Source organism: Hordeum vulgare, chromosome 2H (assembly GCF_904849725.1).
Source record: "Hordeum vulgare subsp. vulgare chromosome 2H, MorexV3_pseudomolecules_assembly, whole genome shotgun sequence".
NCBI classification, from domain to species: Eukaryota; Viridiplantae; Streptophyta; class Magnoliopsida; order Poales; family Poaceae; genus Hordeum; species Hordeum vulgare.
Window position 1 is genome coordinate 506483358 of NC_058519.1, and position 13617 is coordinate 506496974.

The following is a 13617-nucleotide window of genomic DNA, read 5'->3' on the forward strand; positions in this document are numbered from 1 at the left end:
GTTTCTTTTGGTAGGAGTGATACTAGTGTTCTTGGGAACATATATAACCTTGGGATTTTCTATTGAGAGGTACTAGCATTAGATTTGGAGGGATTGAAAGGGGAACCCACTTTACCAACGACTTCCTCCATTTTATCAATTCTATTAAATCCTTGTTGCACCGGCACATTAATAGTTATATCTTTCTCCTTCAATGCTTTCAAAGTAATTCCTACCTTACGCCCAAATTGAGTGATATGATTTTGAAGCTTTTTATCCAATTCCTCAATTTGTTCTTTGGTAGTCATTTTTTCCAATAACATCAAGCCTTTTCATAACATGCTCCAAGGTCAATTTTTTTCATTAATGATAATAGGTGGTGATCCAACTAAATTTTCCATGGCGTTAAAAGCATCTGAAGTGTGACTCATTAAGAAATTACCATCGATAATAGTATCAAGTACAAACCTATACCAAGTAGTAATACCCACATAGAAATTACGAAGCAAGATGTTGGGGGATTTATTATGAGTTAATTTATTTTGAGCATTGCGAATCCTATGTCAAGCATCTCCTAAACTTTCTCCTCCACTTTGTTTGAAATTAAGCACCCCCTTTTCGAGAGTAAAAGGAACAAGGGAAGAACTAGCCTAGTAACAAGAAAACAAGTAAATAGCAAAGATAAATATTTTTGGTTTTTTAGTTTTTATAGAAAGCGAAATATAATAGGAAATAAAAAGTAGAACAAGTGAATGATAATTTGTGAGAAGGTGCTTGATAGGAAATTGATGATACTCCCCACGAACGGTGCCAGAAATCCTTCCTAATATTTGTGATATGCGTTGGGTTTTCCCCCGAAGAGGAGGGGATGATGTAACACAGTATAGATAAGTATTTCCCTCGGTGAGAACCAAGTTTATCAAACCAATAGGAGAACCACATAATTTCTCGTCGTCAGTGCCTACACATAGAAGAGCACGCACTTGCACCCTATGCGGGCAAGAGGGTTGTCAAACCCCTTGAACTCGTTACTTTCAAGCAATAAGTAGTGATAGAGAGACAAATGAAATATATTAAATATAAAAAGTAAATAAAAAACAAAAGTCAGCGAGGTATTTTGTATTTTTGTAAATATATTTGTGAATAGCCCCGGGGACCATAGTTTTCGCTGGAGGCTTCTCTCTCGTATACAACATATGGTGGGTAAACAAATTACTATTGGGCAATTGATAGAAAAGACATAGTTATGCAATATTTATTCATGGCAATGATCATTACATATAGGAATCACGTCCGTAAGAAAGTAGACAGACTCCTGCCTGAATCTACTACTATTACTCCACCCATCGACTTCTATCCACCATGCATCTAGAGTATTAAGAAAAACACTGTAATGCTTGGAGAACAATGACATGATGTATACAAAGAAAATCCAATTAATATGAATCAATCCCATCGTTTTATCCTTAGTGGCAGCAATACAAATATGTGTCTTATCCCTTACTTTGTCACTGGGATATAGAGCACCGCAAGATTGAACCCACTACAACGCACCCCTCTCACCGAAGATAGATAAATCTAGTTGGCCAAACCAAATCAATAGATCCGAGGGAATTACGAAGCTATCATAATCATGCATATAAGAATTCAAATAAGACTCAAATATATTTCATGAATAATCTAAACATAAACCAACAATTCATCGAGTCCCAACAAATGCACTGCACAAAGTGATTACATAAGATAGATCACCGCAAGAATCGTGGTGATCATGGTAATGAAGAACATAGAAAAAGAGATAGCCATCTAGGTACTAACTACGAACCGTAGGTCTGTGGTGAACTACTCACACATCACCATGGGAGGAGCAAGGTTGATGTAGAGGCCCTCCGTGATCAATCACCCCTCCGGAGGGCACTGGAAAAAGGCCTCCAGATGCGCACATGGTGGAACAGAGACTTGTGGCGGCGGAAAAAGTGTTTCGGAAGGCTCCCTAGAGTTTTTGCCTAATTGAGAATTTATAGGATATAAAGGGGCATCAGAGGCCAAGGGAGGTGGCCCAAAGCCATTAGGGGGCGGCCACCCCCTCGGCCCACCCTATTGACTTGGCGCCACCCCGTGGGGCCTACGGCCTCCTTACAAAGCTTCCACGTTCTTATTTTCTCCAAAAGATATCGTCAAAAAGTTTCGAGGTATTTGGACTTTGTTTGGTACAGTATTCCCGAAAAGACAAAAACATGCACAAAACAACAATTGGCACTTGGCACTAGGTTGATAGGTTAGTGCTAAAAATAATGTTAAACAACAACTAAATGCCAAAAAAGTATGCTAGAATGGTAATATAATAGCATGGAACAATCAGAAATTTTTGATATGTTGGGGACGTATCACCGGACTCGGGCTCGGCCAGGGGCATGCGACATGCACGTGAATGGTCCACTGGAATATGTTCCTTGGACTTGCAAGAGGATGGTTTCCTTTTACCGCTTTATTTTTTGATTTCTTGACTAGTAAGTTTTCGATATGATTTCTCGACTAGTAAGTTTTGGAAAACTAGTTAGTTTAGATCATGATTGTGACATGAGACTACATGGGTTCTCCTACATATATGACTAACAAGACACCATAAATGGAAGGCTGAAATCAAAAGGTGGTTTGCCTCCTCTTGCTACTTGCACCGCCACCGTAGTCCTCTCCATCCCAAACATTGGTTACATTGGCGAGCAGGAGAGCAAGTATCCAGAACCTCTAGTACTTGTGATCTTGCACACGAAGAGGGTAAACTAGGGTTTTGGGAAGCCCTACGCACGAGTGCTTAAGTTCGTCTGCATGGTCCATATTCCTTCCAAGTTGGTGGCGTCACATACCGATGTCTCCAACTACGTCTGCTTGGACTGGTCTTTAGCAAGATCGTCGTCAACAACATTACTTCTATAGCAGCCACGACTACTTCATGTGCAAACGAACAATACTTGCTTTGTGATCAAATCATGTCTCCAATTATGATTGTGCTTGCATGTACGTTATTGATGCTGTATTCATCTAGTATGCGAGAGCTATGCATGCTAATAGTTGTTTTAGTCATGAATTGTTTACTAAAATTAATCACAAAATTGTCTAATTTTTTGATTGTTTTGAAATTGGATGTCTATTTTTAGAGTATATTTAAGGACACTAGTAACCGGGTACGTGCAATGCACGTTGATATTACACACGATATTAATTGCATTACCTATTAGTACTAGAAAGATGTTAAGTGCATGTTGATATTAGATAGGATATAATTACTTAATTAGCATTAATATTGATATTAGGCATGGTATTAATTAGAGATATGTGTTAAACATGTTTAGCGCTAAACACCAAAGCAATATGGACATTTGATACACGCGGTTGAACAGATGAGATGTGTTCGATCTTCGCAACTTGCTCTTGTTATATTGGTATAAATAGATATATAGACAGTACTCATAACTGGTACGCGCAATGCACATTAATATTAGGCAAGCTATATATTGATGTTAATATTACTTCTAAACCATGATGGAGGGAGTAATTAGAATGTAAGTACTTGATTAACCATGTCGTCGATATTAGAAATTGGGCCGCGATAACATCCACACGTGTGGGCGTTAAGATGTCTTGCCACATGTCTCATGTGGTGTGTAAGAGAAATAGCTCGCACGCCTACGTGTGGGTAAAACAGCTAATGCCCACATGCTGAGTCTCCTGCCCCACGTCACGGCATGCATGCATGTGAGAATCTTTTTTAATTTCTTGTGTTTAAAATATTTTATCTCTTAAATGAAAAATACGATTGAAGATCCGTTTTCACCATTAAATCCATCATGACGAGATCTTCAAAACTAGATCTCATATCAATATGTTTCGATGACTTCTTTTTGTTAAAAATTGTCATTTTTATTGCACATGAATTGTCATGGTGTTTACACCCAAGTTGCCATGATATGTTTTAGTTATTTTTTCTTCTACCTTTAACTAAATTTTGACATATTATAACACAGGGAATTAAGAAAGTAGACTTGCCATGAAGCATAAACTAAAATTGCCATGGTGAAAAAATTGCCACGATCAATTCATAAAAATTACTATAAAAAGTAGTTAAAAATATAGCAGTAGCTTTAAATCTATAAGAAAAAATAGGTAGAACATGTCATGGCAACTTTAGTCTAAACATGATGGCAACTACAGTGTAAACATCATGGCAACTTTTTTTTAACAAAAATTCATCGATCATGGTCAAATTTCTGAAATTGCCATGATCTATAAACTAAATTTGTCATGATGGATTACTAAAAATTGCCATGATCTATGCATTAAATTTGTCGTGGTTAATTACTAAAAATTACCATTGTCAGTTAATAAAAAATGCCATAAAATAGTTGAAAATATAACGGTAGTATTAAATCTAGAAAAAAAAATCAATACAACATGTCATGGCAACTGTAGTGCAAACACTATGACAATTATAGTGTAACATCATGGCAATTATTGTCAAAAAAAAATCATCGAAACATATCAACATGGATCTAGTTTTGAAAATCTCGTCGAGACGGATTTAATGGTGAAAACCGATTTTTAATTGGATTTTTTAATTAGGAGATAAAACTTTTTTAAGCCAAAAAAAATGGGTGGCGATAACGCCCACAGTGTGGTGGGAGAAACATCCGCCCACACATATGTAACACACACAGTCCGCCACGTCACCGCATGCATACATGTGGGGATCTTTTTTATTTCTATTTTTTAAAATGTTTTAGCTCTTAAATGAAAAATACGATTGAAGATCCGTTTTCATCATTAAATCAATCGCGACGAGATCTTCGAAACTAGATCTCATATCAATATGTTTCGACATTTTTTTGGGGTTAAAAGTTACCATGTCTATTGCACATAAATTGCCATGGTGTTTACACTGAATTTGCCATGAAATGTTTCAGGTATTTTTTTTTTCTTCTACCTTTAAAAGTAAATTTTGATGGATTAGTAAAGAATTCTCACGATCCATGCATTAAATTTACCGTGGTTAATTACTAAAAAATGCTATAAAAAGTAGTTGAAAATATACTGATAACTTTTATCTAGAAGAAAAAATAGATATAACATGTCATGGCAACTTCAGTATAAACGCTATGACAACTACGGTATATCATCATGGCATCTGTTGTCCAAAAAAATCATCAAAACATATGAACATGTGATATAGTTTTGAAGATCTCGTCAAGATGGATTTAATGATGAAAACAGATTTCTAATTGAACTTTTTAATTAGAAGATAAAAAAATTTAAACCAAAAACATTTTTAATGTGTGGGTATTAGCTTTTTCCAAAAAGATTCTTACTCACAAAGAAACAGGGTGTGGACGAAGTGGTAAAATGCTCACACACCAACTCAGTCCTATGTGACATAAAAATCTGCCAAAACTTACCAACATTCATGCAACAACAAAGAAACACTGATCCATGCATGCGGACGGGATGCAAACGCCCACATATGTAGGCGTTATCTTTTCTCTAGAAATTATATGAGTTAATGAAGGGGTGCTAAACATGTTTAATGTTAATATCGAAGGGGCATAGACCGTTGGATAGGTGCGGGATGTGATTTGTTTTATCCGAGCAACTCACTTTTTTATGTGATTTGTGTTATCTGAGCAACTCACTTTTTTTATATTGATATAGATATTTAAATTGTTTACATGAGAACTAGCAAAAGGGCCCATGCGTTGCAACGGGAGAAAGAAATACCACGCGCTCTTAATTTATAAAAAAATGGTCTATAATCTGAGAATTTGTAGTTACGACACAAATAAAGATGGTCTTATCCTATAAAAATGCAGTTCAAAATTGCACAGGTCTTCTATTTTAACACGGCTTGCATGTAGATTTAATACGTACAAAGAATCAGTCAAGTGACCTTCAGTTTTATCTCTAATCCTGATTTTGTTGACGTGTTCATCCCCAACCCAGATGAGTACCGGTATGAAAGAAAGACGAATAATGACTTATTTATTAAGATTGCACCCTAGATAGTATTTTTATTAAACGTTTAACAGATAAAATAATATCATATTTAAATTCTACATATTTTTCTAATCAAATTACATATATAATATGTTAAATTTGGAGTTACGTTTTAAAAGATATGAGTATTTTAAAAAACATTTAATATATACTACGAGTTTAATGTCATAAACAGTAAGGGTCTTTTTGTAAAATCATCTCGGTGGGTTTTCCGACGGAAGCGATAGCCTCTTTATTATTAGGTAAAGATTAGGTTCGTTCACTGTGAAGCTGTCCAAATAGATCTCTAGCTATCCACCTATAAAGGAGGAGACCAAAAGTCAAAGCGCCTGTTGCAACGGAGAACATCTCCTCACTTTAACGTCCAAAGAAGAGTAAACGGCTAAAATGCCTTTAGCTCCCTTTTAATGTGGATATGTCGTGCTTGTGTCATTCTCATGTACAGGAGTCCCAGAATGTCACTCAAACAAAGAGCAACAGACAAACTTGTCTTTGGAGCTCGAGTTAAAAATGCGCTGCACTTATTATAATTTTGCCACCGTATACGCGTTATGATCTCTCTATCTACCTAGGCAATTTTTTATTTTTTTTTATTTTTATTAGGGGATTTTTCATCCCGCTTTATATGAAACAACAACCAATATATAACCTGACTTAGATCATCAAACCATAAGTCCCCACCCAACGCACACACGAAAGACAAGATACAAAGATGTTAAAAATCAATAACATCACCTCATACAACTCCAAGCAAACAAAATGGACACTAAGAAACACTATGGAGTCCACGAAGCCCTCGACCTTGAAAATCCATCGCGAGTAGGCGAAGTTGAACATAACGAACCATGAGCTCCAAGAGGATGTCTTCACAAACATCATGATACCGAAGCGTCGTCATTGTCCGATCTAACGGATCAATATTTTCACTCACAGAACAATACAAGACAAGGAATAACCACAACGAGACTTCAAGAAGTTGACGGCGTCCGTGGACACCGCCTCTGCCGGCCTGGCCAAGTTAGGTAGGGTTTTCACCCCCTTAGCAAGCACGCTCCGCCTTCGACCAAGGTGTGCTAGTAATGAGGACATCTACCGCCCCACCGGCATGAAACACCAAACACTATTCACCATGACATCCTCACAACCATGGCAGCTAGCTCACACCTAGGCCGTTGGCTCAACCAATGAGCATCGTGTCTCCCACGACCATGGTCGTCGGCCTGGATGTAAGACATCCTAGAGCCCCTCCATGATTACGGGGGAAGCATCGACCAATAGACCATGGTCGTCTTGATCAAGTCGATAAAGGAGCGAGAGCAACTAGATGTGGGGAAAGGTGAAAGTGCAGGAGCGGACCGCGTCCATGATCGGCACCCACCGCCTTCAACGAACTCCAGGTGCGTCCACATGAGTCCGCCACACACGAGCCGACGCTAGAGCTGCATCCAGTCATCGTCGCAACCGACCGAGCCAACCACCGATGTGTGACACAATGCCAACAAGCCACTACACCGCACGAGAGAAGCCGCCACCTTGCCACCATAGACCATCCCAAGCAGCACTCCAAACCAGCCTCCGCCGCCACCCCACATTGCTCGTTATGGACCAAACTCTAGATCCTGATGGATCTGGCAAGAATACGGTAGGCATGTCACTGCGGACCCATCCTGGAGCCATCGCACCGCACATGCATGACCAAGTCACCAACACGCTGCCACCTCGAGTAGCCGCCGTCGTGCCACTACACCACGCTAGAGCTCAATGCCTCTACTCAATTGGTCTCCCCCTCAAACCGATGTCAAACGAGCGAAGGGGGAGAAAGGCCTCACCGGCACTGACGCCAACACTTCTTGGCAACAATGGGAAGGAGTGAAGTTATGGGAAGGATGTGTGACGACAGCTAGGGTTTCACCCGGTCACTCACGTGAGCGACGTGGCAGGGTTGGGTGGGTAGACTTTGGGAGGGTTGGGTGGGTAGACTTTGCCTAAGGCTTGCCATAGTGGGAGTAACTTAGGTAGTATCATGTACTTGGGACTAGCAAACATGTTGATGTGGCAGACAATTAAAGAAGAGTGAGAGAATTAGAGTAACATACTCCCTCCGTCACAGTTTAGAATGCACGCTTGAAAATCTCTAGGACCAAGATAGTCACCGATTGGTTGTGAGATGTAGCAGGTGTAGATGCTAATGCGCCTAATCAACCGAGAAAATACTAGTACTAATGCGTGAGCACCAAATTGGGAGGGCGCATGCATGACTAATACTAGTACTAATTAATAAAAGTAATTGCTTTCGCGCCTTAAACCTTGCCTATTTTGAAAACGCACGTAAGTTTAACTGTGTCTTCTAAACCGTGACGGAGGGAGTAGGTAGATACCGTAACATGTTAAATGCTATGTTACTATGTGTCATGCATGTCAATAAATGAGGGCATCTATCATACTAGTTTATGATATTATGCACTATAAAGATAGTATCATAAAATAGTATTATATGTATGATACTATTATAGTGATATTCTCCACTATGACCAGCCTAATGTTGTGTGCCTTCCCATCTTCCTATTTATTTATATTTTGTTGAGGGAATCTTTCTACTACTTATTCTTTCTCCGTTCCTATTAAACATCGCTTTCCCCAAAGCCTCGATCTGTTTTTCATTCTTTTCTGAAAGCGCCTTACTCGATTTGTTTCTCTGTTTTTTTTCGAGCGCGTTACTCAATATGTTGCATGTATACTCCGTATACAACTACTTCCTTCGTTCCTAAATATAAAATCTTTTAAAAAAAATTACTAGATGTTTATATATACAAAACAAAATAAATGAATATATATTTTAAAATATGTCTATATACATTCATATGTAGTCTATTAATGAACCTTTAGAAAGACTTGTACATTAAGCGCCACCTCCAGGCTCCAGCTGATACCCCGCCGTTGGGTGTACTCTCGTCAAACCCGTATATAATAGCGGCGACCCTCTAGCTCTTGCCTTTGTGCCTTCCAAGCCCCAACCATTGACCATCCAAGACTCAGCAAGCAGCCGCAAAATGGCGAGAGGAGGTCTCGCCGCGGCGGCCGGCAGCGACCGCGTCCACGGCTACGGCGGCGGCCGCGTGACGCTCTCCGTGGTGGTCACCTGCCTCATGGCCGCCTCCTGCGGCCTCATCTTCGGCTACGACATTGGCGTCTCAGGTGCCCACATACTTGAACTTAACCCGGCCTGATACATGGTATCCTCGGCGTTCTGAACAAGATATTCTTGCGTTTATGCATGGCTTCACTACGACCTTCCATAATTAGAAGGCATGAGTGCAGCTCAAGTCATATGGGTTTACTTTCTCCCTAGGATTTCAGTATTGCTACTGGTACTCTTCTACTTCGAATACCGCGACATCAGAACTCCTGCTGAATTAAACAAAGAAAAGTTGGGAGCCTTTTCTTATTCTTCTCTTTTGAATCACGAAATTTGGATTTTCCTAGTATGCTGGATAAGTTACCGCTCTTTTGGGACGGATTAACAGCCGCCCGTCAATCTGTTAGATCCTAAACAATTTTATCATCTAGTACGTGGCTACGTGCCGGTTTTGTATGTCCTATTACTAGTATCGAAGTTGTAGATGGGCACACACTTCTATGTCGGCTCTCAGGAAATACTCATCGACCAACTGCATGTGCACGTCTACCTCTCGGGATTGATTTAGCCGTTCTGTTTCAGTGCCGTTTGTCCTTATTAGCCGTATACCAGCAACCATTTAATACTGGCGTTCAGCGGAACATACGACCAATTTCAATTTTGACCGAAAATGTCAAAGCATACACATTTTTCTTCTTCCATCTTATCCATATTGGACCAGGCTCCACTATCATCAGATAAGGAACAAAACATAAGTACTGGTAGTACAAAGCACCCTGGTGCAAAAGAAAACAAAGGCAGGTTTAGAGAGAGAGAGGGAGCGAGAGAGCAGCTGTGTTACTTTTACCAGGAGTTGCTCTTCCCCGCAAAGTAAATAAAAAAACATGTGTAGCTCTAGAATCTTAGACCAATAACCTTTCAATTCTTTGCCTCACATGAAAGCTGAGAGAGAGGACATATATGGCATCCAGCACACGTACCAACTAGCCAACTGCAAAGGCACGGCAGGAATCAAAACATGTGTGTTTCTGATGGCCCTCTCGCCTATCAGCCTATCACCATGGCAAGAACATAGTCTCCTTTCGTGCCATCATGTATATGCACCACGCAAAAGCATTTCAGTACAATAAATATCTCTTCTAGAGTATTAATTTCACCATAATAGCTACTCCCTCCGTTCCTAAATATAAGTCTTTTTAGATATTTCACTAGTGGACTACATACGGATGTATATAGAAATACTTTAATGTGTATATTCATTCATTTTGCTTCGTATGTAGACGTCTAGTGAAATCTCTTAAAAGATTTATATTTAGGAACTGAGGGAGTAGGTGAGAATCCAGCCTGGGCTGTACATGTTAGTCCCCTGCTCTTCCAATGTGCATCCCCGTATAATGCCAGAGAGAAAAGCATCGGATAAGGCACAATATATACCAATTATTACCAGGTTTGGATTCCCTGAAACCTAGTCCATCCAAACTCCCTCCATACCAATTATCAGCAGTGGAATCCACTAGCAAAGCATTATACGTAAGACAGGTCTCGTCAGCAGTGCAAGTGCAACGTTGGGGTACTCAGCATTGTCGCAATTACAACAGTGGCAGGAAGGTTTTAGAAATCAAAAGTGAGCAACCCACTGAGTTTGCCAAATTGTCTCACCAACATATAACTTGGACAAGGTAAACGTGCCGGCTAGGGAAGCAAAGATGACACCACTCGTTCCCTAGTGCTGTACAACTAAAACAACAACACAAGATATAGACACACAGACAGAGAGACACACACATATCTAATCATCGACCCATGGATCAGGGACCTGCTTGGCAACATAGCACCTTTAGTTTATTTATGCACGTTTTCTGCTCGGCGCTATTGGAAATCTCGATGGATGTCTCGATGCTGTCTAACTTGTTATAGTGGTCGACATTACTGTTGAGAGAAAGATATGATGAAAGTTGCATGCCAGTATGTTTGTGGCATTTATCATTTGGGTTATTATTATTTTTTAAATGGACGCTGTCATATTATTACTATTATACTGGAAGTATCATGTGGCTTGATTAAGCAGGACCGCTGTGATGCTTAAAAGTCCACCGCTGTGATGCTTAATTAAGCAGGACCGCTGGACAGAAAAAGGAATTAGAATAAAGCACATATGCCAATATTCGAGATTTAGTTTTTTGATAACTATTGGACGTACGTCGCTATAGTCAGTACAGTTTGTTGTGATCGTGCATACGCTTGCAGATACGTCTGACGTTTGCAACAGAAAGGGACATATATATATGTTCTTTTGCTTTTGAACATTACTGATGTCAATTCTGGAAGAGTCAGCGGTAACGATATATCAATATCGCCAGGATATCATAGATTGGGTTGGGTTCGCACATGCGGGCCGTGATTGCGCTCTCTGCGGCAAATGAACACAAGAGTACAGTCAACTGACGGTGAAATTCCAGGCGGTGTCACGCAAATGGAGTCGTTCCTGGAGAAATTCTTCCCGGAGGTTCTGACGGGCATGAAGGGCGCCAAGCGCGACGCCTACTGCAAGTACGACAACCAGATGCTGACGGCGTTCACGTCGTCGCTGTACATTGCCGGCGTACTGTCGTCGCTGGTGGCGAGTAGGGTGACCAGGAGGGTGGGCCGCCAGGCCGTCATGCTCACCGGCGGCGCCCTTTTCCTTGCCGGCTCGGCCGTCAACGCCGCCGCCGTGAACATCGCCATGCTCATCATCGGCCGGATGCTGCTCGGCTTCGGTGTCGGCTTCACTGCGCAGGTATCCAGTGTCATTTTCAGCTTCAGCCCAGCAGCATGTCAGCCACCGTATTCGTATGTAGGCCTAATTCCTATGTGTACTTCACGGCCCAGCAATTTTTTTGACAGTAAGCCCATCTTTCATTCGGTCCAAACATTTTGGCACTTTCCAGTTCGCGCGCAATGACACATTGGCCCGTTGACCACAGGCGGCTCCGCTGTATCTCGCCGAGACATCGCCAGCCAAGTGGCGCGGCGCGTTCACCGCCGCCTACCACGTCTTCCTCGTCATCGGCACGCTGGCGGCGACCGTCACCAACTACTTCACCAACCGCATCCCGGGATGGGGCTGGCGGGTCTCCCTCGGCCTGGCCGGCGTGCCGGCCATCGTCGTCGTTGTGGGCGCCCTCTTGGTCCCGGACACTCCCAGCAGCCTCGTGCTCCGCGGAGACCCCGACAGGGCACGCGCGGCGCTCCAGCGCATCCGCGGGGCGGACGCAGACGTCGGCGACGAGTTCAAGGACATCGTCGTCGCCGTGGAGGAGGCTCGCCGGAACGATGAGGGCGCGTTCGAGCGGCTGCGCGGCAAGGGGTACCGGCACTACCTGGTGATGATGGTGGCCATCCCCACTTTCTTCGACCTCACCGGCATGATCGTCATCGCCGTCTTCTCGCCGGTGCTGTTCCGGACCGTGGGATTCGACAGCCAGAAGGCGATCTTGGGCTCCGTCATACTTAGCCTCGTCAACTTATTCGCCGTCGTCGTGTCCACCTTCGTCGTCGACCGCGCCGGCCGCAGGTTCTTGTTCCTCGCCGGCGGCGTAGCAATGATGCTCTGCCAGGTAACACACACACCGCAAAAGACACCCACACTATCTGTCACGTGTATGCACGGTCTTATGCTCTGCTATACATCTAAGGTGGCGGTGGCGTGGATACTGGCGGACCATCTGGGGAGGAACAACGCGACGACAATGGCGCGGAACTACGCCAAGGGGGTGCTGGTGCTGATGTGCCTGTACACATGCAGCTTCGGCATGTCGTGGGGGCCGCTCAAGTGGGTAGTGCCGAGCGAGATCTACCCTGTGGAGATCAGGTCGGCGGGGCAGGCCATGACCGTCTCCATCGCGCTCAGCCTCTCCTTCGCGCAGACGCAGGTGTTCATCACCCTGCTCTGCGCCATGAAGTACGCGATATTCATCTTCTACGCCGGCTGGGTCCTCGTGATGACGGTTTTCATGGCGGCGCTCCTGCCGGAGACAAAAGGCGTGCCGCTGGAGGCCATGAGGACCGTGTGGGCCAAGCATTGGTATTGGAGGAGGTTTGTTGGAGATGCCAAGCAGGACAGCCAGGTCAACTGCCTGTGAAACTTATTAGTACTGATAATGTTTACCCAGTAGCGAGTGTGAACGGACTCAAATCATTGGTGCGCAGGGTATATTGTGGTTGGCATATTAGTTTCAGAAGAACAAGCAAGACTTATCACGGATGATATACAGACCCCCTACCGACTTGTCCTACTCATTCCGTCGAAACAAAGAACATCGTATATAGGGTAACTTGACATAATTTAGACCAAATTAGGTTGAATTGTTTAATTCCTATCTTTCAATTTCTTGTTCTGTTGGAGCAACGTCCAAGAATGGATCATGCCAAATGACTTTCCCTTGGCTCCCTCTGCTTGTAGATCTCATTCATGT

General features: G+C 42.5%; 1 protein-coding gene across 1 annotated transcript; it reads left to right on the forward strand.

The window, feature by feature from the left end:
- Positions 1 to 9026: 9026 nt before the first annotated feature.
- Positions 9027 to 13409, forward strand: LOC123426882 (sugar transport protein MST1-like). Its single transcript, XM_045110785.1, has 4 exons — positions 9027 to 9219; positions 11620 to 11939; positions 12127 to 12759; positions 12838 to 13409. The coding sequence occupies exons 1-4, from the start codon at positions 9075 to 9077 to the stop codon at positions 13282 to 13284; spliced, it is 1545 nt and encodes a 514-aa protein (XP_044966720.1). The 5' UTR covers positions 9027 to 9074; the 3' UTR covers positions 13285 to 13409.
- The last annotated feature ends 208 nt before the right edge of the window (positions 13410 to 13617 follow it).

Coding starts and splice junctions, on each gene's coding strand:
- LOC123426882 (XM_045110785.1), top strand. CDS start 9,075: ATGGCGAGAGGAGGTCTCGCCGCGGCGGCCGGCAGCGACCGCGTCCAC. Junction 9,220..11,619: donor CTACGACATTGGCGTCTCAG/GTGCCCACATAC, acceptor GTGAAATTCCAG/GCGGTGTCACGCAAATGGAG. Junction 12,760..12,837: donor TAGCAATGATGCTCTGCCAG/GTAACACACACA, acceptor TATACATCTAAG/GTGGCGGTGGCGTGGATACT.